Source organism: Cryptomeria japonica, chromosome 2 (genome assembly GCF_030272615.1).
Source record: "Cryptomeria japonica chromosome 2, Sugi_1.0, whole genome shotgun sequence".
NCBI lineage: Eukaryota > Viridiplantae > Streptophyta > Pinopsida > Cupressales > Cupressaceae > Cryptomeria > Cryptomeria japonica.
The window spans coordinates 65639853-65662855 of record NC_081406.1 but is presented as its reverse complement, the minus strand read 5'-3'; the positions used below and the strand labels follow the sequence as shown (position 1 = coordinate 65662855).

The 23003-nt window shown below is 38.6% G+C and overlaps 1 protein-coding gene across 3 annotated transcripts in view; it reads right to left on the bottom strand.

Moving 5' to 3' along the window:
• Positions 1-23003, bottom strand: part of LOC131060528 (MAP3K epsilon protein kinase 1) — a 138521-nt gene that overhangs the window by 84211 nt on the left and 31307 nt on the right. For all 3 annotated transcript variants that reach the window (XM_057993774.2, XM_057993775.2, XM_057993776.2), the window contains exons 3-6: positions 1924-1944; positions 1555-1628; positions 1257-1347; positions 1025-1108 (exon numbers count right to left, since the gene is read on the bottom strand). In XM_057993774.2, the coding sequence (XP_057849757.2) occupies positions 1025-1108; positions 1257-1347; positions 1555-1628; positions 1924-1944 (270 nt within the window). The remainder of the gene's footprint in view (positions 1-1024; positions 1109-1256; positions 1348-1554; positions 1629-1923; positions 1945-23003) is intronic.

Genomic DNA, 23003 nt, shown 5'->3' with positions numbered 1-23003 from the left:
AGTTAGGGCATTGTGAAAAGATAAAGTTAATATTCCAGAAGTTTGAAAATATTCTGTTACTTTCATTTTACAGTTTGGTGCTGTTAGGGCATGCTTTATGTCTTGCAGAGCCAACTCACGTCTACAATTTCAAAAGTTCTACTAGAAACAGTAATCCTTGAAAACAGTTGCATTTTCCACATATTACTAATCAGGACCTTCTTTTAAGGAAAAATTCTTAGGGTTGCTAATGCTTCACCAAGACTAATCCTATCAGCTCGGGAAAATTGAGGAAATTAAAATGAAACCTGGTTATGATTGACAAAGCCAAACATTGCTTGCTCAATTAAAATTGACTCTCTGTAACTTGGAACACAGGCACAAATTTTAGATGTAATAAAGCAAATTTCAATTGTTACTCATGCAACAGTAATCCTTGAAAACAGTTGTATTGTCCACATGTTTACTAATCAGGACATTCTTTTAAGCAAAAATTCTCAGGGTGGCTAATGCTTCACCAAGGCTACTCCTATCAGCTTGGAAGAGTTGAGGGAAATTAAACCAAAACCTGGTCAAGATTGCCAAAGCCAAACTTTGCTTGCTCAATCAAAATTGATTCTCCATTGCTTGAAACAAAGGCGCAGATGTTAGCTTTTATGAAGCAAGAGGTTCCTTCTACTTATCTTGTACAGATGATGTAATTATCATGTTACTTGGTTTAATACAATATGACTTGCAATTCGGTGGATTATAGTCTAAATAGTATGTTGGTCTATTTTCTAGCAGAGCTTATATATTGGTTCATCATGAATTTGACAGAAGATTTCCCTTAATATGGCATCCAAGCCAAAGGACACCCCAAAAGGGGTGTTTACCAATCACAAAAAGACGATGAAAGAAATGCACAAGACTAGCATTCACATTTCACGTCCATACAAGACTAGCAATGACAAGACTTATAATTTCTCTTAATAGAAATGATAGAAGAAATGTTGTGCATCCATGCAAGAGTAAACATGCATAGCTAAATGTGTGTAGACCTAACCTCTTTTGTTGTCAAGATGTTTGCGCCCTTGATATCCCTATGAATGACACCTTGTTCATGAAGATAAACCAAGCCTTCCAAAACCTGAACCAGTTGAGCAAAAAGGTAGTTACATCTTAATATATGGACAAGAAAAATAATATCTTGTACAGACTGAAACCAAAAGGGCACAATTGATCTAGGATTTAGAGTCTATCAGATTATACACAGGAATCTACTCAAATAGCCAAACCTGCGCAATGTACACAGCAACAAGGGATTCAGGAAAAGCTCCAAACTTATTGGGCTTGATAATGCTGGCAAGAGATCCATTTTCTACATACCTGCAAAGTAAAGTGAACAGAACATGAACTTGATACTGTCTAAGTCAGACAACTTAGCAAATTAGGTTTATCTTATATAATCTGCTCCATTACATGGTTGATGATCATTGTATACAAAAGTACTCAAGTAAACATAGTCAATAAAACAAATAGAATATGTCCACAGAAAATATCAATCAGCATAAATCAACTTAAGATGATACTTACTCAAGAATTATGTACAAGTGTGTTTTTGTCTTAAAGGAACCCCTATACTTCACAATGTTTTTATGATTCAAATTCTGCAATCAAAGAAAAATATATTATCAAAATGGCATCCTACAAATGATTTATACTTCATTCAATGCTTCATGCTTTTCAAGGTGAATTTGAAAATATTAAAGCATCCTAATCTGATTAATATGAAGCTTTTCCTTGACAGCATGCTGTAATGTGCCCATTTACAACACTAAAATTTTCTCCCATCAAATATGAAATAAGAAATGTTAAAAATAGCAAAAAAATCATCATATTTTAAAGAAGAAAAACTAAACATGATGCATTAAGAAACTTATAATATAGGAAAGAATGCAGTACCTTCAGAAGATCAATCTCTTGCTGGAGATAATGACAAACACATGTAGACACCAGAAACATTTACAACAAATCAGTAATAATAAAATTTATACCACCTTATAGAAAAACAAAAAAATATAATCTTGATAATCTGACTAAAATGGTAATGATAATTTAGCGTTCACATAAAAACTGAAAGGTTCTGATTTAGAAGAAGCATGAAATCATACATAAAAGAAAATGTCTGCATCAAATGTGATGAAAAAGGCTCAACAATCAAATTAAAGCATCTGAAAGACTGTCTAATATTAATCAAATTCTTTGTTAAGGTTTGATTATTAAAACTGCAATGAAGCATTAATCGTTTGGGGAATTCATCGGCAAACCAAAAGTATAAATTTTTTGAAAAAATCGGATTTACAAAAAAACGTAAAAAATTGAAAAAACACAATCAGAAACTCTTTTTTTTTTTTATTTAACGACATTTACATAGCATAGAGATATTTTAAGCAAATAAAAAAAAGACTTCAACACATGAATTATATAAAATAGATTAATTTCACCTTATATAACTTTTTAATTTTTTTATTTTAAATATCAGTAATATTTAAAATAAAAAATATTGCTGATATTTTTTTATTATATATATATTAAATTATAAATAACTAAGTTCAAACATTTTTTATTATATATATAATTTATCTATTTTATACAATATAAATATATAATTATATACGTTTTGTTTTTTTTTGATCGATAACCAGGATATTATATTGCTTAAAAAAGGAAAGTTTACATCCAAAAAGCTGTTGAACAGCCTGCCACTACATGGGGTCTCGCCCCTACAAAACCAACTGAACCCGACTAAGACAACAGACCTACAGGACCAGCCACCACAAAAAACCAACCATGCATACACACAACCCCCACAAAACCCGACAGGCCCAAAAGACCTATCTAACGAAACCATCCCAAGGCCTCTTCCCTTGAGAAGTTCGAAATGCCCTGGCCGGGGCCTGCAACATGCGACTCCCTCCCTCCACCTAGCACTGTACCCAATCTGCCACCACGCAGCGAACCGCGCTCCACCACCTTCACGTGCTTCCGTGGAATCTGATGGCGAACCAGAGGCCTCCCCTCCTCATCCAGAGGAACTTCAGACCGAATTGGGGTCTTCTTCCCACGTATCCTCACTCTCTCAGTCGGCCCCAACTCTCGCACAAAATTCACCACATCCCTCCAACCCTTCCTTGAATTCTCAAGCTGAATCTCGACAGGTCAAGAAGCCAACCAAATCACGAACGGCTGCAGCCCCCCATTTCCACACCAATCCTCCGCCATGGTTCTTCCAGCATCTTCAGCCCTTCACCAACAACAGCTCAAGCCACCACGCCATCCAAACCGCCCGACCATTTAAGTCGCAACACCAAGGATGCAACCCGCTGCACCTCCCACCGACAAGGCCAAAGCAACAAACAACGACGAGATGTCAAGGTTTGTTTAAGGATGGCAATCAGACACCAAAAATTCCTCCCCAACCATCAACCGCACTACCGTCCAAAAAACCTCCCCATCCACCCTGAACACATTCATCAGTCTATTACTCGAAATCAGGCCGCGGAAAGCTGGCATCAGACCGTCAGTCAACAAGGAAAAATTTGCCTCCATTCTGCCTCTCCTCCTCTCCAAAACCTGCCCACACTAACTAGCCAAAAACCAGCAACTTCGAAATGCCAGGGAACCAAAATCCAAGGCCTTTAAAAAGCCAGCGCCATCACATGACTTAATTACTCCACACGAAGCGCATCAAACCACGCATTATCACCAGGACAGCTCGCCGATAGCCTCCATCATCACTCCATCGCCTCCAAAGCCACTTGCAACACATTTGTAGATCACAATCCATGAGGGACATTACTTCCCACAAGTTCAGTGTCAAAATCAACCACATCAAAAACAACTCGAGTTCTCTTCCCTTTCTTTAAGCAATTCAACCAAATTCATGAGAACATATATTTCGAAAGTCCTCAAATAAGCTAAAGTTGAAAGTTGTTATCCAAGGAACCATTCGCTCCCACATTCGAAAGCTTGTCAGCCTCGACATTTGCTTCCCTGAGAACGTGTGTCACCTTAAAGTCTTCGAACCCACACAGAAGAAATTTCATTCTTCTAATGTGTTTGTCTAGATGCCACGCCTCCATTCGACCTCAAGCTATCCCGTTGACCACAATCTGAGAGTCTCCCTCCACGTGGAGTTTCTTCACTCCCAATTTCTTAGCCATTAGAATGGCTTCTAAAGCCGCTTGACACTCAGCATCGTTGTTCGACCCATCCACCAATCTTTTAGCTCCAATGGCTAGGATGTTGCCACAATCGTCCTGGGCTATGACCCCAGCACCAGAGACCCCGAGATTTCCCCTTGAAGCGCCATCAAAATTGACCTTAGTCCAACCCTTATCTAGCGGATTCCACTCATGTCTTACTTCACCCACCCTCTGAGGATTAGCCCTCAAAAGCCCATTAGCAGGCCTAAATTTTATCAAAGGCCAACTCACCAAAACTTCAACATCAAACTGAGTGAAAGGAGACTTTGCTAAGTTCACCTGTGAAGTAGCATTAGTGACTAATTCCGAGATTGCCTTCTCCAATCTAATCAGAAAGCGATCCCTAATTTCCGCTTTATCTTCAAACAATCTTTGGTTTCGTTTTTTCCAGAGTTCCCATAGAACAATAGACAGCAAAATCTTCCAAATGGCAGCAAAGATTGAAGACTTACCCAAAACAGGCCAAGATTCCAACCAATCGCACAAATTCCCTGCCATTGGTCCCTTCCAGTTCAGTCTCTGCGACCCAAAACGCCAGGCTTCCTGGGCGAACTCGCAATTGAGCAGAAGGTGGTCCACATCTTCCTCCTCCTTCTCACAGAGCACACAGCAGAATGGACCTGCAAACCCCATTTTCTTGAGTTGATCTCCTGACAGAATCCGCCTATTGCCAGCAAGCCAAGAGAAGGCACCCGCCTTCGGTAAACACTCTTTGTTCCAGCATAGCTTAGCCTCCCATTCCTTTGTTCTACCCTCTGTCTCCAAAAGAGTATACCCCAACTTAACCGAGTAGCTTCCACTCTTGGCACCACACCAAACTATCTCATCCTCTTCCCTAGAGCCCAACACCTCTTTACTTTCCAAAACATTCCTCAGCAATCGTTTATCCGTCTCCCCCAAGTTTAAATCACGGGGATCGTTCCAATTCAAATGCTGGCCCAACGCAGACGTTTCTTGAGACAAAAATTTGCACACCTTGGAACCCCAAATCTAAGCAATCTTATCCTTAATCCGCTGGGGGACCTGGGAATCCAGCGATGGACGTCCGTCCCAGGAATCCTGCCAGAAGCACGCCTTTCGCCCGTCACCAATCCGCCAAGACAGATGGTTAGTAATCAGGCTCCTACAGCTCACTAGAAAATTCCACAAAGCGGATCCTCTCGAGGGGTCTTCTACTGTAAGGATCCTTTCCTTTTCCCCACTATCCAAATACTTAGCTTGCAGAATACGGACCCACCTCTGCTCCGGCTTGCTGTACATTTGCCACACTAACTTAGCCCCCATAGCCTCATTGATTAGCTTCCAATCGCAAAGCCCCGCACCTCCTCCTCCTTTGGGTTTGCATACTCTATCCCAAGCAATCAGTGGGATTTTGTCCTGCTCCTAATTTCCATTCCACAAAAACTTTCTCATCTTCTACTGCATATTCTTTATGACTGAGCCTGGGAGTTTAAAACAAGCCATTGGGAAAATAGGCATAGTCGATACAACTATCTTCAGCATCAGAAGACGACCAGCCAAAGTGAGCCACTTGCTCTTCCAACCCTCCATTTTTGCTTTGCAACCATCTAGCAACCCTTTCCAAATTTTTGTCTTCAACTCCAGCAAAGAGCGGCATTCCAAGGAATTTCCCAGGAAGCTGACCAATCCTGATCCCAAACAATCTGGCTATAGCCCTTTGAGACCCAACTTCAGTGTGGAAGAAAAAAATCTCCGACTTATTCCAATTAATTTCCTGCCCAGTAGCCCAACTAAATATGTCCAGCACTTTCTTCATTACCGTTGCTTCATGCATGGAGGCCACTCCGAAAAGACAAGTATCATCAGCAAACTGAGAATGAGTTGTGGAATCCACCCCTCGAGCTATCTCAATGCCTTTCCACATCCCCTGAGAACGCTTTCGAGCAATCGAACGTCCAAGAACTTCTGCCATTATAATGAAGAGAAAGGGGGATATTGGAGCCCCTTGCCGAATGCCCCGTGAGGTGGGGAAGAAACCTTGCGGGCTGCCATTGACTAAAACCGAAGCTGAAAACTACATAATCATACTAGAAATCCACTTTATCCAAGGCTTGCAAAACCCAAACCTATTTAACACAGCCACCAGGAAAGACCTATCAACTCTATCGTAGGCTTTCCGAATATCTAGCTTAAGAATCATTCTTCTCTTTCTGATCTTCATGGCCGTGTGAATCGCCCCATGAACCACAATAACCCCGTCCACAATGTTCCTCCCAGGGGTAAATCCACTCTGTTCACAAGAAATCAACTTATCTAAAATCAATTTAAGCCTATTAGCAGCAACTTTTGTTATGATTTTGTAGAAGGTATTACACAACGAGATCGGACGAAACTCCTCAAAACCCTATGGCTTGTCTTTCTTAGGAATAAGCGCCACCAAAGTACAATTGAATTCCTTCAAAACAAATCCACTTGACCTTGACTCTTCGACCACTTCTAGCAAGTACCCACCAAGAAAATCCCAAAAGAACTGATAAAAGAAAGCTTGAAACCCGTCTGGGCCCGGTGCTTTCTCCCCACCCAACCCAAAAACAAAAGCTTTCACTTCCTTCAACGAGACTGGTTCCTCAAGCATCCTATTATCATCCCTAGAGAGTAGGGGAGGAATTAACTCCAGAAACTCGGCCTACAAACAATCCTGACCAGACCCGCTCTTCCTCCATAGATTCCCAAAGAAATCCATCACCTCCTTACTAATACGGTCTGGGTCCTCCGTAGATGTTCCATCCACTTGTCGCAAAGAAAGGAATCTATTGAGGCTTCTCCTTCCCTTCACCGAGCTATGGAAAAATTTTGTGTTTCTATCACCGGCTTTAAGCCACTTCTCTCGTGAATTTTGTTTCCAGTAAATCTCCTCCCTCTGCAAAACTTCCCCATATCTACTAAGTAGGTCTTTCTCCGTGAGATAATCCACTTCATCCATCCCTTAGGCCAAGACTTTCACATTCAAAGCCCCCAGATCCCCTCCAATCCTACTTTTTTCATCAAAGATATTACCAAACACATCCATGTTCCAAGATTTATGTTTCTGTTTCACATAACTAAGCTTTTTAAAGAACTGCAAGGCCAAGAAGCCTTCCACCACCGGGGCCTCCTTCCACCAAACAACCACCTGATCTCTAAATCCTGGCTCCCTTAACCACATCTTTTCCACCTTGAAGCGACACCTAAGCGAAACTCCATCTTTCTGCACAACCAAAGAGACCAGGAAGTGGTCTGAACCTGAAATAGCTAAAACTTCAGCCTCAAAGACTAGGGTAGCCAAGTTCCAATCCCCTGCAAGGAAAAACCTATCTAGTTTCTCAGCAATGTTGGAAAAGCCCCGCCGTCTATTGGTCCAAGTGAAACTCCTTCCTTTAGCAGCCACTTCAAACAGGGCATTGGAGTCCACAAATGTCTAAAAGTCAGATTGCGTCCTACACATCCTTCTCACCCCTCCACGCTTTTCCGAGAAGGAAAGAGTGGCGTTGAAATCCCCAGCAATAATAGCTAAGGCCGGCCTCACCTCCTCTAATAGCTTGGTAATATCCTTCCACAACCGACACTTCTCCACAACCAAAGTAGGACCATAGACATTGATTAGAAAACAAGAAAATTTCATAATCTTTGAATTCACCATTACCATCTGCCAATGTTTAGAGCTTGAGACAGCATCCACCTGAACAACCAATGGATTCCACAAAATGCCTAACCCTCCTAAAGCCCCTTCTGATTCCAAAAAGAAACCAGACCACCTCTGCCTGACACCCAAAACTCTAGCTGCATCTTCTCTTCCCAACTTAGTTTCCTGAATGCAAATAACTTCCAGCTTAGCCTGATCAAGTCCCCTTTTGATCAGGCGTCTCTTGTCAGGGGCATTGCAGCCCCTAACATTCCATGTTAGGAACTTCATTGCTGCCCAGGAGAGAACAGGTCTCCCGGATCTAAGCAGTCTTGTCTGACCCTTCATGTTGCTTGCTTCCTCAAGCAACTTCTACCTGTTTTTCCTACCCCTCAAATTCCCTTTGGACTTAGAGGGGTTTGTTTTGGTCGGTTTAATAGTCCTAACCTTTGTCTCCCCTACCTCAACAGACAGCCCCAAAGAATCATCGCTAAACCCATCCTCCTCATCAGATTCCAACTCTACTGTGATGCCATAATCCACCTTGCCTGGGGACATGTGGATGTCTTTAAAGCTATTTGCTCTTTCCTCTGCAATCCTTGTTATAACGCCTGAATTCTGGTTCACCAGTGACTTGACATTCAACCCCTTCTCAAGGCCCTCCAGCCCATACTCATGATTAGAGAAAAACCTGTGCTGAGAGGGGATCCTCCCTCCTACAGCAAAATCATGGAGAATAAACCTGTGACCAAACTCCGCTGCCGAACCTTCATTTTGGAGGCAAACGTTCCCGCAACCTTTGCTAATTGCTTGCGCACATGTACCCCATCCGCACTGCCTATCAGGGTCTGAAGACGATCCACAGAAGTCTCACCCAGCGAGCCATTCACGACCGCAGCAATCTCATCCCCAGTAGGACCAGAAGCCTTCAACAACGCCTCCTGAGCAGAGCAAGAATCCAAGGTCACTTTGACCCCACCTAAAACTTCAGGTCTCTGGTGATGTTTCCCAGCTATCGAAACGGCCGGATCAAAGCCCAAATTCGCCTCTGTGTGACCCAATAGCTACTTTGACACCTCCAATCCTGCTAACAACTGCTCCTCCAAAGCTTTGTCTGCCCTTCCCTTGCCCTTCTGACCTACCTTGCAATCACGATCCTCATGTCCCCATTCTTTGCAGGACTTACACTTCACCATGATTTCTTCAACTTTAATCTCGTCTCAATAGGCCCTCTGGTGATCTAATCTCGACGGCCTTCGAAAGCTCTAGGTGTGGTTTCCACATGATACAGATACGGGCATACATGCATGAATTCAGCTTATCAACCGCTTCATCTGACTTGATAAATTTCCCTAACTTATCACCAATACTCTTAAAAACTTCCTCCTTCGAATATTCATGCGGGAGATTATATAGTCTGATCCAAACAGGTATTTCCTCTACAGTGGCTTGTCGAGGGTCAAAATTGGGGGTCCAATCCTTTATGTAAAACCCTACTCCCATCATCAAGAACGGCCCAGTGTTCATCAGCTCAATTTTCTCCTCGGTTGTCCCAGCTAAGGAAAAACCCATTTGTTAGGGTTTTGATCTCAAAGTGGCTCCCCCACTCTTCGTCGACCCAGTTCCTAATCTTAGAAAAGGTCGGCCAATCCCCTCCCCAATTCATGAAGAAAGCTCTGGCTCTCAATACTTGTACCAATTCCTTCCAAGCCTCCGAGTCGATACAAATACTGACAGTTCTCTTTTCAGACGTTACCGGTATCCCGCCAGTGGTCTGGTTATCTGAAGGTGCTTGAACTTCTTCCTTAATCTATCCTCCATCTGTTGCTTACTCCACTTCAGAAAGTTCAGAACCCGAGAGTGCCCCCGTTTGGTTTTGTCTTTCTCAAAAGGGAATCTGGTTTCACCAGAACTAGCTCCCTCCCTCCTCCTCCGTCCCACGTCCTGCCACTGTCACTGGTTTGTACGCGGTGGGCGCCATATCATATAAATTTATGAAAATAATATGAAAAATGTATAAACATATAGTATAATGAAATAATATTAAATGTATAAAGAAAAAAAATAACATTAATAACAAATATTATATAAATTTAAAAATGTAAATATAATATATTTTTTTTCAACACAAATGAAAAATTTTATTTATATATTTAGATTAATAAAATGAAATAGTATATAGATGTAAAATAATATGCTAATTCAATTCAACCATTAATCTACCTCCCACTCGACCCAGTGCAATGCACAAGGAAAAGATAAATAAATGGGGCTATAAATAAATTGTTTCCTACCCTGGTTCCCTACCCCGGAAGACTTCAACGACTTCAACGATGGAGTGGATAGCATTGTTCACTACATATGCCTGCAATAGAGTGGCCATTTTATGTGCAGATTCGTTTAATCAATCTCGAACCCTAGAAAGCGGAAAAAAATAGAACAAGTTTGTTTAATCCGTTTGAGAATCAAACCCGAACCCTAAAAACACGAAATACCCTTAAATGAGACCATTAAAATTTATTTTATAAAAAAAATGTGCTCGCGACACGCAAATTTTAGGGTTTTTTCCGTCCATTTCGCAGGAAATGAAAAACGTGTTTTTTGGCAAGTTTCGATCGCAATTAATAGTGATTAATCCGCCAAAAAAAATCGTTGACGTAAGTCAATGATTTTTACCCGATTATTGGGGAATTGATCGGCAACACCTGCGATTTTTTCCAAATATCGCAATTCGGACCAGAGTATTGCTACTATGAAATTTAAAACCATAGCTTCCTACATTTGCAAAACATCTGCAAAGGAAAGATACCAAATGTCCAGATAGTGTCATTTGGACACAAATATCAAACATTTATTTATTGGATGTTACTTATTCTGAGGGAGAAATTTGAAATCAATAAATCTCAAAGCAAGGTGTAATAGTCTTATAAAAACCTCCCAGCAAACTGAAAACTGGTATACATAAAAATTCAATAATGACAGAAACTATAAATTATGCTTGGAGCCTTGAAAACTCGCAATATTAATGACCTCCTTGAAATAATAAATCATCTAAAAACCAGCAGTAAACCCAAAATAAAGACACTAATCTCAGAAGCAAATAAACGTCTTGGCATTACCACTAACATCAAAGAACCAGAGTTGATTACTAGCTTGCCATTTACTTTTGTATAGCCCGCGCAATCAGAAAAGAGTTGCATATGTTCTTAACAAAAAGAATAAAAAAAACAAGTCCACTCTAAATTTACTCAGTGTAAAGAAAGCTCCAAATCCAAGTGGGTTTCAAGCTGTCTTTTCTCAAAAAAATTGGTAAATTGTGGAAAAGGATGTTTGGCAGGCTGTGGAGGAATGCAAGATTCACAAGTTTGTAGAGCAGCGTATTTGATTACTTCGGACCTATTGCTTTCTGTAATACTACTTCCTAGATTATGATAACATCATCGCTTGCAGATTGAAAGATTGCTTTGATCATATAATTTCAGAGGATCACAGTAGTTTTTGTAGCTTGTAGACAGATTTTGGGTGGTATTCTAGTTGCTCATAAAGAAATTCACTCACCAAAAAAGATGTGTCCTAACTGTGTGCTGATTAAATAGGATATGAAAAAGGCTTACAATAGAGTTCTTTGGATCTTTTGTTGAAGTATTGAAAAAGTTTGGATTTTCTATGGAATGCTGAGATTGGGTGTAGGGTTGTATTTCTTCTGCCCCCTTTTAAATTCATGTCAATGGCATTCCCAAGGATTTTTAATGCTAAACAGGATCTAAGGAAAGGGGATCCTCATTCTCCTTCACATTTCATCATTTTAGTTGAAGCTTCAAGTAGATCTCTTAAAAATGAGATGCTGATTAGAAATATCAACGGGTTGAACATCACTTCCAATGTGAATAATGCTTCGCATCTGCAAGTTGTAGATGATATGTTTTTGTTAGGTGAGGCATATATTAGAGAAGCTGGTGGCTTCGAAAAAGTTATGGATTGGGATGTAAAAGCAGTTAGCCAAAAATATGACAAGCAAACAAGTAAAAGTTAAACTTTACAAGAAAATTGTAGGGAGGCTCCTGAAATTCAACAGATTCGGTGATTTGAAATAGATAAGTTACCTGCAGCTTATTATTAGGGAAGCCATTAGTAGAGAGAGAGCCTTATTCAAGGATTGGAGGGTAAGTGAAGCTGTCCTGATGGAAAGATAAGTGACTGTTTTTGCCAGCAGAATTCAACTTACCAAATCTTACGTGATGTCTATTTTCCACATCCCTTAGAAAATTGCTAGAGATAATTCTTCTGACATTCAAAAAAAAACTTTCTTTGGGGAAGTTGTGAAGATAAGAGGAAATATATTCTAGTTAGACAGGATCATGTTTCTCAACATAAGAAGGATGGTGGTCTTGATTTTTGGAATTGTAAAATGATGAATGAAGTTTTTGGGATGAAATTGATCTAGAAAATGTATTTAGAGAAGGATACATCGTTGAGCAGAATTCTTCACCAAAATATGTTGATAATAATTGTGAAACAAGAATCTTTTCTCAAATCTCCTTGCCTTGGGGTTCAGGGATTTCGAATTTCATGATGCATCATGAGTAGTTCTTCTTGGGCAATTTAAGGCAAAATGTAGAGAATGGACAGTTAGTGGATTTTTGGGATGAGGAACAGAACATGGATGCCCAAATGCAGATGTTGAGCATTTTCAAGGGTTGATAGGCCATTTCAGCAATCTGTGGCTGAAAAAAAGTGAGGAATTACTGGTGTTGATTGAGGGTTGTCGGAAATGGAAAGCATTAAGAGAGTCCTGTCCTATTTTGAAGGTGTAAACTGTTCGGTTAAATATTATGTTGCATAAGTGATCAATTGTGGGGGATAATAAACTGGATTTTCTCATTTGATCTAGGAGTTCTTAAAGAGGAATTGATGTGAAGTCTGCTTATTCTTATATTTCAAAAACAAATGAAATTATTCCCTTCCCTCATGAGAAGTGTTGGCTTAGTTTGGGGCATCCCAAAGCTAAAGATACTGTTTGGTTAGCTGTTAAAGGAAGGGTTGTAACATATGATTACCTAGCAAAAATGGGGTGGAATGGTCTATCTAGGTGTTTTCTTTGTGGACAATCTGAGTAGAACAGTCAAATGTTTAATTTTTGCAGATTCTTTACTCAACTACATAATTGAGCTCTAAAGAATTGGGGTATAAGTTGGCTGGCACCTGGAAAATTGATCGTTTTTCTTCAAAGTTGGAACTCAAAGATTAAACTTTATGGGAGATATTCCCCTAGATTGATGTATGCAATATTTGGTTGGGGTGGACTAGAAGAAAAGAGCCTCTGCCAGTTGCAGTTCTCTAGGACAAAATAGTTGCTTCATTACTAGAGTTAGAAAATTCTAGGCATAATCTGGATTGGGTTATTAATCATTCAGAGAAGTGTTGGGTTCATATGTGACCAAGAGTTTTAGTCACTGGTAAAGATGAAAGTGGTGAGAGTGCAAATTGATGGTAAATGTAATAAAATGGAACCTCCCCCTCAAGAATGGATTAAAATGAATTTGATGGGGCTGCTAGGGGTAATCCTAGGAAATCATTTGGATGTGTTTTTAGAGATGGTGGGATTCGATCCATGATAAATATGACCAGGGATTTGGGTTCAGATAGCAAGAATATGGCCAGGGTTTTGGCTTTGGCTAATGGTCGGTCAAGGGAACAGAAAAAGGATGAGCGCAACTGATCAAGGGAACAGAAAAACGATGAGCGCAACTGTTCACTGAAGGAGATTTGAAGGCTGTGCTGGATAATTTTAAAAAAATTAAAATAGCACACATATCAAAAGAATCAGAAAGGTAATGCAATTATTGATTGTGTAGCTAACAAAGGTATATATTTGTTAAATAAAAAAGGTATGCATCAGCTGCTTTGGAATATGCATTTTCCCTAGCTGGCTTAACTCTTACTTGCCAATGACTTAAAATCATTAGAGGTGGAAGACTTGGACCAATAATGGGCAAAGATTGTGCTAGCAGCAGAGCATACACTACAATAATTTTTCTCAGGGTTGACAACAATCAAGATGCAGCCATGGCAGAGGATTTGGGAATTAAGGATTCAGTTGTGTTTTGCTTAATTTGACACCACCACTTTTTTAGCAACTCAAGTGCCTTACCCATGTTACTTATGGCACAAAAAATATACTAAATATAATAAAGTTAATATATAATTATATATTTTATTTACAATTAACATATGTAGTTACTATATATAAATTTTGTATTATTAATATAATTTAATATATATAATGAATCCTTAACATATAAATTAATTTAATTATAAAATTATGAGATATACAGCTGATGCAAAAAAAATCTGGTTTGGTTGTAAATGCCAGATGGCTTCCTCAAACTTAATTTTGATGGAGAATCCTAGCGGAACTGTGGTTTGGTTGGGGCTGGTGTGATGATTTGGAACTTGAAAGGTCAGTTTGTGCATGGTGGTTACCTTTTTTTAGGTAACAAGTAAAATAAGAGATTAAGGGTGGACGTAGATTCCATGAATGTGATCAATGGTCTTTATAAGGGTGTTTGTCCTGACTGAAAGATTCATAAATTTTTGGATGAGTCACTGGCCCCATGTAATTCATTTGACGAAGTTTAGTTTTCTCATTGTTTTCAAGAATTGAACTCTGTGGAAAATTTTCTTACTAAGTCGGTGTTGATTAAGAGCCATTCTTGGCTCTTTTTTTTTTTTGTTGCGCCAGTGATATCCCCGCGACCCAGCCCAGTGCCCAACCCGCCTTACCTTGGTCTTACATATTGCAAAGTTGGGGTTCAGGAAGGGGCGAGCTGAGGCGAGACTAATCCACTGGGGATGTACCAAGCCGCCCGCAAGCCAAGTGCATCGGGTGATTCCGGGCCTCAGAGTCAAACCTGAGACCAATGGGGAGCAAACCTACGGCCCAAGCCAACTCCGCTACCCATGCAAGCTTATTGGGGTTACATTCTTGCCTCTTTTTACTGGACGTGTTTATTCTTGGCCAAGACTAGAAAAATTGCTTAATTTTGAACCCCCATAAATGTGATGAGTGACCTTGCCCTAGTTTGCAATATTAAGGCATAGTTTATTAGGTTGCTCTTCCCAAGACAGTTTTGTTATGAAGATGATATTATTTTGATTGGTGTGAAGAGATGGTGACTAGTGTATATTGTTGCTGTGTTGGCATATGATTGCCTGATGTAACCCTACAAATTGCAATGCCTTGCTTCTAGGTGTAACTCTAATTATGGTGTTCTTTTCCTAGCTCTTAAATTACATTTTTCTAGGTATTTTGTGGTTGTTTTGGTGTGTGCAAGACTTCATTTAGTAGGTTTTGGTTGGTGCAGCTTACAGTTTTGTTGCTATATTTGTCAAAATCATTTTCAAAAACCTAGGGATCCCTTTTTGAGAGGAACATCTTTAATTAATGTCTCTACTCTATTTTCTACTGATCAAATGATGCAGCCCTCAACTTTGTTAAGGGTAAGTAGGGCTCAACTAGCATTAATGACTCTAGACCTCCCAAATCAAAGGCTCAATCAAGTTAGATTTTATTGCTAAGTTGGAGTTTGATGTCTCTGTGCTAAAGCACCAACGATGGCTTCTATATTTGTTCCTTCTTGCTCAATTTGTGGCTATGGTGTCTTCCAAGGTGTTTGAGGAGCTTCTACAGTGCTAGATGACGTGAAACCCACGGCTTCTTTAGGGGCTGTTTGTTTGGTGAATTTTGACATTTTGGGAATTTAAAGACCTTAAATCCTTTTGCCTAGGCATGTGCACAGTGGTTGAAAATCTCATGGTGACTTCATTCCCAGAGTTGCATATAGGTCTCTACTGTTTCACTCACTCTAACTACTTGGTTGGATGGAAAGCCATGTTAGCAAAGAGGTGGATGGAAATGTTTTAGGTGTGAAATTCCCTGTGTAATGTCCCCTATTTATAGGCTGTCAATTCCCAAAGAGCAACATGTATTATTAACAAATAGATAATTAAAGTTGCTCATAATACAACTTAATATTGTCATCGCTCCAGTCCTAATTCCAAACTCTTCTAATTCTCAATCCCAGAAGAGGGCATTGGCTTGTCTAGGGCACTATGACACCACCTACCTAATTCAGCCCACACGTCAGGAACCTCAGTCCTTTCGTCCTCAGGGCTCTTACATCTTGGAGTGGATTTACTCTGCCTCTCCCTAACAGCACCCATCTCCCTTGGGGATTTGAAGAATCAGATTAGATTAAGTACTTAGACTGTGAAAATATTGTCTTTCAATTATTATGAATGTATATTAAGTATGACTGTCTGTTGTGACGTTTTCACACATCACCCCATTGCAAATGGGGACCCCTGCTTTTTGCTTTTTAGGGTTTGTTTTCTAGGTCTTTTAGGGTTTTGTCAGTTAGCCTTTGCATTTTGAGTGTCGCCAAGGGGATCACCTGGATAGCAGGTTTTGCTTGAGTTAGGTCAAGTTGATAAGTGATGAAGTCTGGAAAGTCCTGATCCTGAAATTTGGCTAAGTCTGAAAGTCCTGATCCTGAAATTTGGCTAAGTCTGGAAACTGAAAAACCTCAAAAAACTAGATTTTGCAATATAACTCCTGGAGGTCTGAAACCACTCTCAAACATCCTGAAAGTATATATGGAATATAACTTAAAGTATAAGTCACTTATACTTAAATGTTATATTCCATAAAATTATCCTGTCGGAGAGTTCAAAAAGTCAAATTTCGCTCCTGACCCTTGCTGAGGATCCAAAGTGAATTTCGCTCTTGACCCTCTCAAGAGGTCCAATGCGAATCTCGCCCCTGACCCTTCCAAAGGGTCCAAGGCGAAAATCAACCTAGGACTCATTCCTGGCCTTATTCTACCAAATTTTGACTTGCAAGGCATCTTTGAGGACAAAACACTTGTTTGGATGAAAAATGAGTAAATGAAGAATTTTGGCCAAGATTAGGAATTTCGCTCCTGACCCTTGTTGAGGATCCAGAGCGAAATTCATTGTAGACATCATATGCCAACACGTTTGAATTTGAAACCTTGTTCCTGGCCTTGAAAATGATCTCACCTTGCCTTGTGAAGTGATTTGAAACTAAAAGATTGAGCAATTTAGCCTAGATTGTAAAAATCGCTCTTGACCCTTGCTAAGGGTCCAAGGCAAAAATCTTATTTAAGTTTATTTTAGCACTAATTTTGGCTAACTTGTTTTGTGCAGGGTCTCCTGGAGAGAAGATTAGACTTCACTTGATGCAAATTGAAGGTTGGAAGGCATTAAAGATGATGAATTTTGGGCAACAAATCAAAATCGCTCCTGACCCTCACTGAAGGTCCAGAGCGATTTTCTTTATATGTACCATCTTGTGACCTTTTTGGACATGAGAATTTATTCATAGCATGAAACAAGATAACATCTTCCTTAGCCAAGGAATTTCGAGATGAAAAGTGAAACAATTTGATCATGATGGCAAAAAGCGCTCCTGACCCTCACTGAAGGTCCGGAGCTTGATTTTCAAATTTGCATTGTTCTTGCAAGATCAAAGTGATTTTATGATTGGAAGAGATCAAGGAAAGCATGTTCTATCCGTTGAATATAATTTGAGTGGTCAACAAAGGAGGAAATCAACCCAAAAAACAAAGGGCGCTCCTGACCCTTACTGAAGGTCCAGAGCCATTTTCTTGAAAGACGCATTATTTTATCACTTAAAGATTTATTCATAGCATGAAAAAGGAAAGTTCTTCCTTATCAAGGTGATTTCAAAGGGAAAGGTGAGAGAAAATAGCTTAAATTTGCAAAAGCGCTCCTGACCCTCACTAAAGGTCCGGAGCTAGATTCTAAAAGTACAATTTTCTTGCAAGGACAAAACAAGTTTTGTGATTAAAATAAATGGAAGAGGGTGTGTTCTATCCATTGAAGATAATTTGGAGAAACAACAAGGCATGGACAAGCTTAAATTTGCAAAAGCGCTCCTGACCCTCACTGAAGGCCCAGAGCGATTTTTCCAAAAAACTACAACTTTTCTTCAAAATTGTGCTAAGGCAAGGATGAGATGAGGCAAAAGGACCCCAAGAAACTTGATGAATATTATATTGCCTTTGAAAATTGAGGATTTTAGTCACAAAATAAAAAATCGCTTCTAGCCTTCACCAAGGGCCCAGGGCGAAATTTGTGATATCCTTCATTTTCTACATTGCTTGAGTGTTGAAATTCTTAACGAATTCACCAAATTTGCTAATTTTGAGCCCTTTGGAGATTTTGAATCAAATTCACATTAAATTAAGGCATTTTGAATTTAATAAATTAATTTTTAAGCCTTGAAATTAATAAAAATTCCCTTGGAGGCATCTAAAATTAATTTTTATTAAATTAAAATTAAATGTGGAGCGCACAAGGCCTTATTTTCACTTATTTTGCCAAGTCGCCCCCCCTTTTTTTTTGAAATTTATTTATTTTTAACCTCTTTTTGCCAAGTCGGCCTAGAGGGAGCAAAGGGGTGAGCGCTCTATATATTGGAGGTGTTTTTTCACAATTCAAATCGTTCAATCATCCTTTCAAGTGCGAATTTGGAGAGCTGATTGAAGGGGTGAAATTCATCTTGAAGGCTATTGGAGAGGTGAATTTCTTGCTAGATTGGAGGATAATTTCCAGATTTTTTGAAGGTATTTGAAGGCAAATTTCCAGATTTTTGAAGAGGCTAGTGGAGTTTATTCTTTTCCAAGCTAAAGGAGGCGCAATTTGTTCAAGAGAAGGCTTTGATCTACACTTTGCCTAGCGAAATCTATTTTTTTTACATCATTTCTTAGAGTTTAATACTCAAGAGGAGGTATGGTGAAATCATCTTAACACCCTTGTTCAAGGTTTGATTTTTAGACATTTTTTTGGAAAAATCTAAGTATTACATGGTTAATTAGGAAATGATAACTCAAGAATTATCATGAAGTTTCCTAATTAAAATCTTGAATCTTTCTTTTAAGTTTAATTTCTAGACTTCAAGATATATTACTAATTGTGAAATGTTGTGTAGGTATCAAGATGGCGACTCCAAAGCCTGGAGGATCTACAAGTCGACAGGTTCTCATCAAGGACGATCAAGCAAGGACAAGGGTGACCTCCTCCAGTCCAGCATTGACAAGGACGGCCTTCTTCGGACTAACATCATCAAGGGCGAACTCTTCCAATCCAACATTACAAGGCGAGGTACATCATCATCCTGCACATCATAGACAAAAGAAGTCAGAGCAAAGGGTTTGTTGAAGAAGCAGATAGTTCCAGATGAATTAATTAAAGCTAGCTTCTCAACAACATCAAGTTGAATATCTACCAAGTTACAAGTGTCAGACGAGGTGGCATCCTAATCATCACTTCTCCAGTCAGTGTGGTCCACCTCAACATGTCCAGATTCAATGTACCTAACTCATGGGAGATGGCACAAACTTCGATGTACCTACCCCGGCTACTCATTGGTGGAATTTTCCAGAGAGGACATGTGTCCAAGCAATACAATTTTATCATTGGTCAAGCATTAAATGTTATGTAATGGTTGTAACAAACCCTAATTAGAGTTTTCATTGTAAAATCTTGGCCATTGATCTCGAATTGATCTAAGCCATCGAATTGTATTGAGGGCACTATATAAGCCCTGGCATTTCATTTGTAAAGGGCAATAGAAAGCAGTTAGAGAGGAGTTAGTGAATAGAGAATAGTTAGAAGGTGATTAGTTAGTTGATAGAATAGCAATTAGAGTAGAGTAGAGACAGAAGGCAAAGATTGTTGCCAAGATGTTGTTGTAAAAGACTTTTAAAACTTCATTGAAGAAATGGTGAAATTTATGGGTCGATTCGACAATTTGCATGGTCTCTATACTTCTCATATTTGATTTCATGTTATTAGATGAGTGGAAGACATGTGCTTGATTGATGGTGAAATTCGTATATCCATACTACTAGCAGTTTGTTGATTGCAGACTTGCCTTGTGTAGTCAACTGGAATCATTCAGCTTAAGCTTAACTTCAATTATCGCTTCTTCATTGATATGCATCAGCCTAATGGTGTTTATGCCTGCAGTGATGATTTGAACATCATAAAGCTTTCCTTCGAAGATCGCACTAACCTTGTGGAGATGGTCTTGGGATGTCAAAACAAGACTTAGTTAGAATTTCATCAAAAATCATTCATTGCTCTTACATTCTTAGTGTTAGGATTAGATCCTTTCCTCGCTCTCATCTTTTTTCCTTTTTTTTTCCCAAGTCAAAGCTAGTAAAAACCTGTGTTCCAGCAATATTCAAAGCAAATCAGACGTTCAATCATCAAGTGTAAGTCCCCTTGTGATTCCAGCAAATCACATCATACCACAAAGAGCTTATCCACACGTAGAGATCCTACAGCGAAGAACCTTGAAGTCACCCTGATTGATCCTTTTTGCGATATCTTCAGCATTCAGAGGCTTTACTCAAGAGAGGATAAGGTACCCTTGGGTATTTTATTCTGTGTTTGATTGTGTACAAAATACACGTCAACACTGTCATACATATTGCAGTCTATATTAATATTATTAATATTAGTACTCAATTCTGCATAATAATATTATTAGGCTGCATATATTAAGTATACATGTTAAGCACATCCCCATGCATACCACCAAGAACAAGGATGTTGCTGCCTGTAACTTAATAACAATTCTGATCTGATCTGATCAATGGTGATCTCACTGGATGCTTTTGATTCCTTTCCTTTATATCTCTTAATATGAGGGAGAGGTCACACCTCTTCGTCATGTTTGCCCTTTGGCAAGAAACGTGCCCTTTCACCATAAGCAACTCTTCATTATTTCTGCCCTTTGAAAGGGACACAACCTTCTCAATCAGATCTGCACTTCTTATTTAAATCAGACCTGCACTTCTCATTCCCAAATTATGCCCCCTCAAATGAAGTTCTCTTCTCCCTTTTATATCTCATATTTGAGGGAGTCACAACTTTTTATTTTATGTCTTTTGAATATTCATTAACTTATTAAATTTTAATTATATTCTTTTATATTTTAATTTAATTTTTTTAATATTTTAATTTTATTATTTATTGTTTATTATCAAATTCTATTTCAAAGTGGGGACATCACACCCTGCTCTCAATTCGGCCTGTTTGGTTGCGTCTTCTGCAAGTGGTCAAGGAATTTGATAGGTGATCGCAGTTGTGAATTTGGATGGATGGAGTGTGGATCCAGCCAAACGTGTAGGAGGTGTTGTTTGGTCTGTAACCATCTTCCATTCTGTTTTGACAATTGTGATAGTTTGTTTTTCAATTGTTTTGACTATCTTTTGTAATTGTCTCTCTTCCGTCATTTGACCATTTTCAGTACTTGTTGCTTTCTTGAGTGAGCAACCATATAGATCCCTCACAATTAAATCATACCAAGTAGATACAAATTATTTTACAAATTTCAGATGATGATTTTTTATTTTTTATTTATTTAACAACAAAAATGGATCTTAAGTTAGTCAAATGCTTGTCCCCATCTCCTTGCCCACTTGGCTCTGCTCCATTTTGGTCAGGCCATTGAACAAAATAGAACAAAGCCCTAGTGAATAGAGGCCATCGGCAAACTATAATAATCTAGTCATATGCCTGTCATTAGACATTGACTCTAGGGAGGCATATCACCTCAACTATGAACAAATAAGTGTTTTCATATAAAAGATTTCCAAAAACAAATAAGTGTTTTCATATAATGCATATCGCCTCAACTATGAACTGTATAATCAATTGGAGTCCATTCAATAGTAGATACTAGATATAGTGAAATGACAATATTAGATGAAGCAAAGATTCTTTAGATATGAGCTGAAGTACTTGTAAAGATGCTATAGATCTTCTCACAAGCTTCCACTGTCATCTAGAATGGGTCCCTAGCTCATACAAATTGTATCCCTTCACCACCGGCAGTGACAACTATGTTTGCATTTGAATATAGCAATATCAAAATATATCTATATCTAAAGATGGATAGATATTGTAATGTCCCCACTTTGAAAAAGAATTTAATAATAAATAATAATACAATTAAAATATAAATATATAACTTATATTTATTAATATCATTTTCATATTTATCAAATAATAATATAAAATTTTACAATATTATATTATTGATAAAATAACAATGTAATTAGAAAACAAATATAATAATAAATAAATTCAGAAAAAACAATATATAATAGGATAGCAATCATCCTATACAATAAATAAAGTTAATTATTAAATTAAATATAAGATACTACTGGTATCAGAGATTGTCCCCTCACACTAGACTAATCTGATATTGTTATGACTCAAACAAACCGTATAAATCATCATTATAATATTCACCTGTCTAATCAGTTGTAAGCAATTATAATGAGATTGGCTAAGGCAAGAATAAATATCGATGACTAGATAATTTATTTAATGATTATGATTCAGTCACAATATCAACTAATGATTAGCAATGTCCCAATGGATGCGATTCATAATTGTTTAAAGAAAGAGGCATGGGACGTGTCTCTACCAAGAGGCTCATTATTCCAAACACAACATATAACAAGGAGGTTCCCTCCATCATTCCAGACACACTGAGTTGTTCATTCACACTTTGGCATAAATTAGTTATATATACTTATGGATAGAAAGCCAGAAGAACACCACCATCATTGCCCAGTTGGGTGGTTCTACATGCACAGAGTCAGTAAACCAGATCGCATGAATACGTGGACTGGTGTCAGGGATGACAGTATATACATAGCATAGTGACAAAGAACTATAACACAAACCACGACAGTACAGTTGCCATTACAAAATCAGTCACAGACACAAATTGCATACTCATATCAATGAATGACACCTTCAGAACTGCTGGTATCATTAACTCTATCAGTCATAACATATCCTCAATTGTCAAAATCCAGAAAGCTGATCAAGATAAGTTCCATTATTCGAAATAATCTCAGAATTTTATAGTAAAATATATCTAATTCTGATAAAATTATATTTATTAATATATTACTATTCTAATTTGAGGTTAGAATGGATGTCTCAGGTTTAAATTAAGGGAAATCCCAAATGGGGACATTACAGATATAGAGATATATATTAATATTGTTTCAGACAACTTG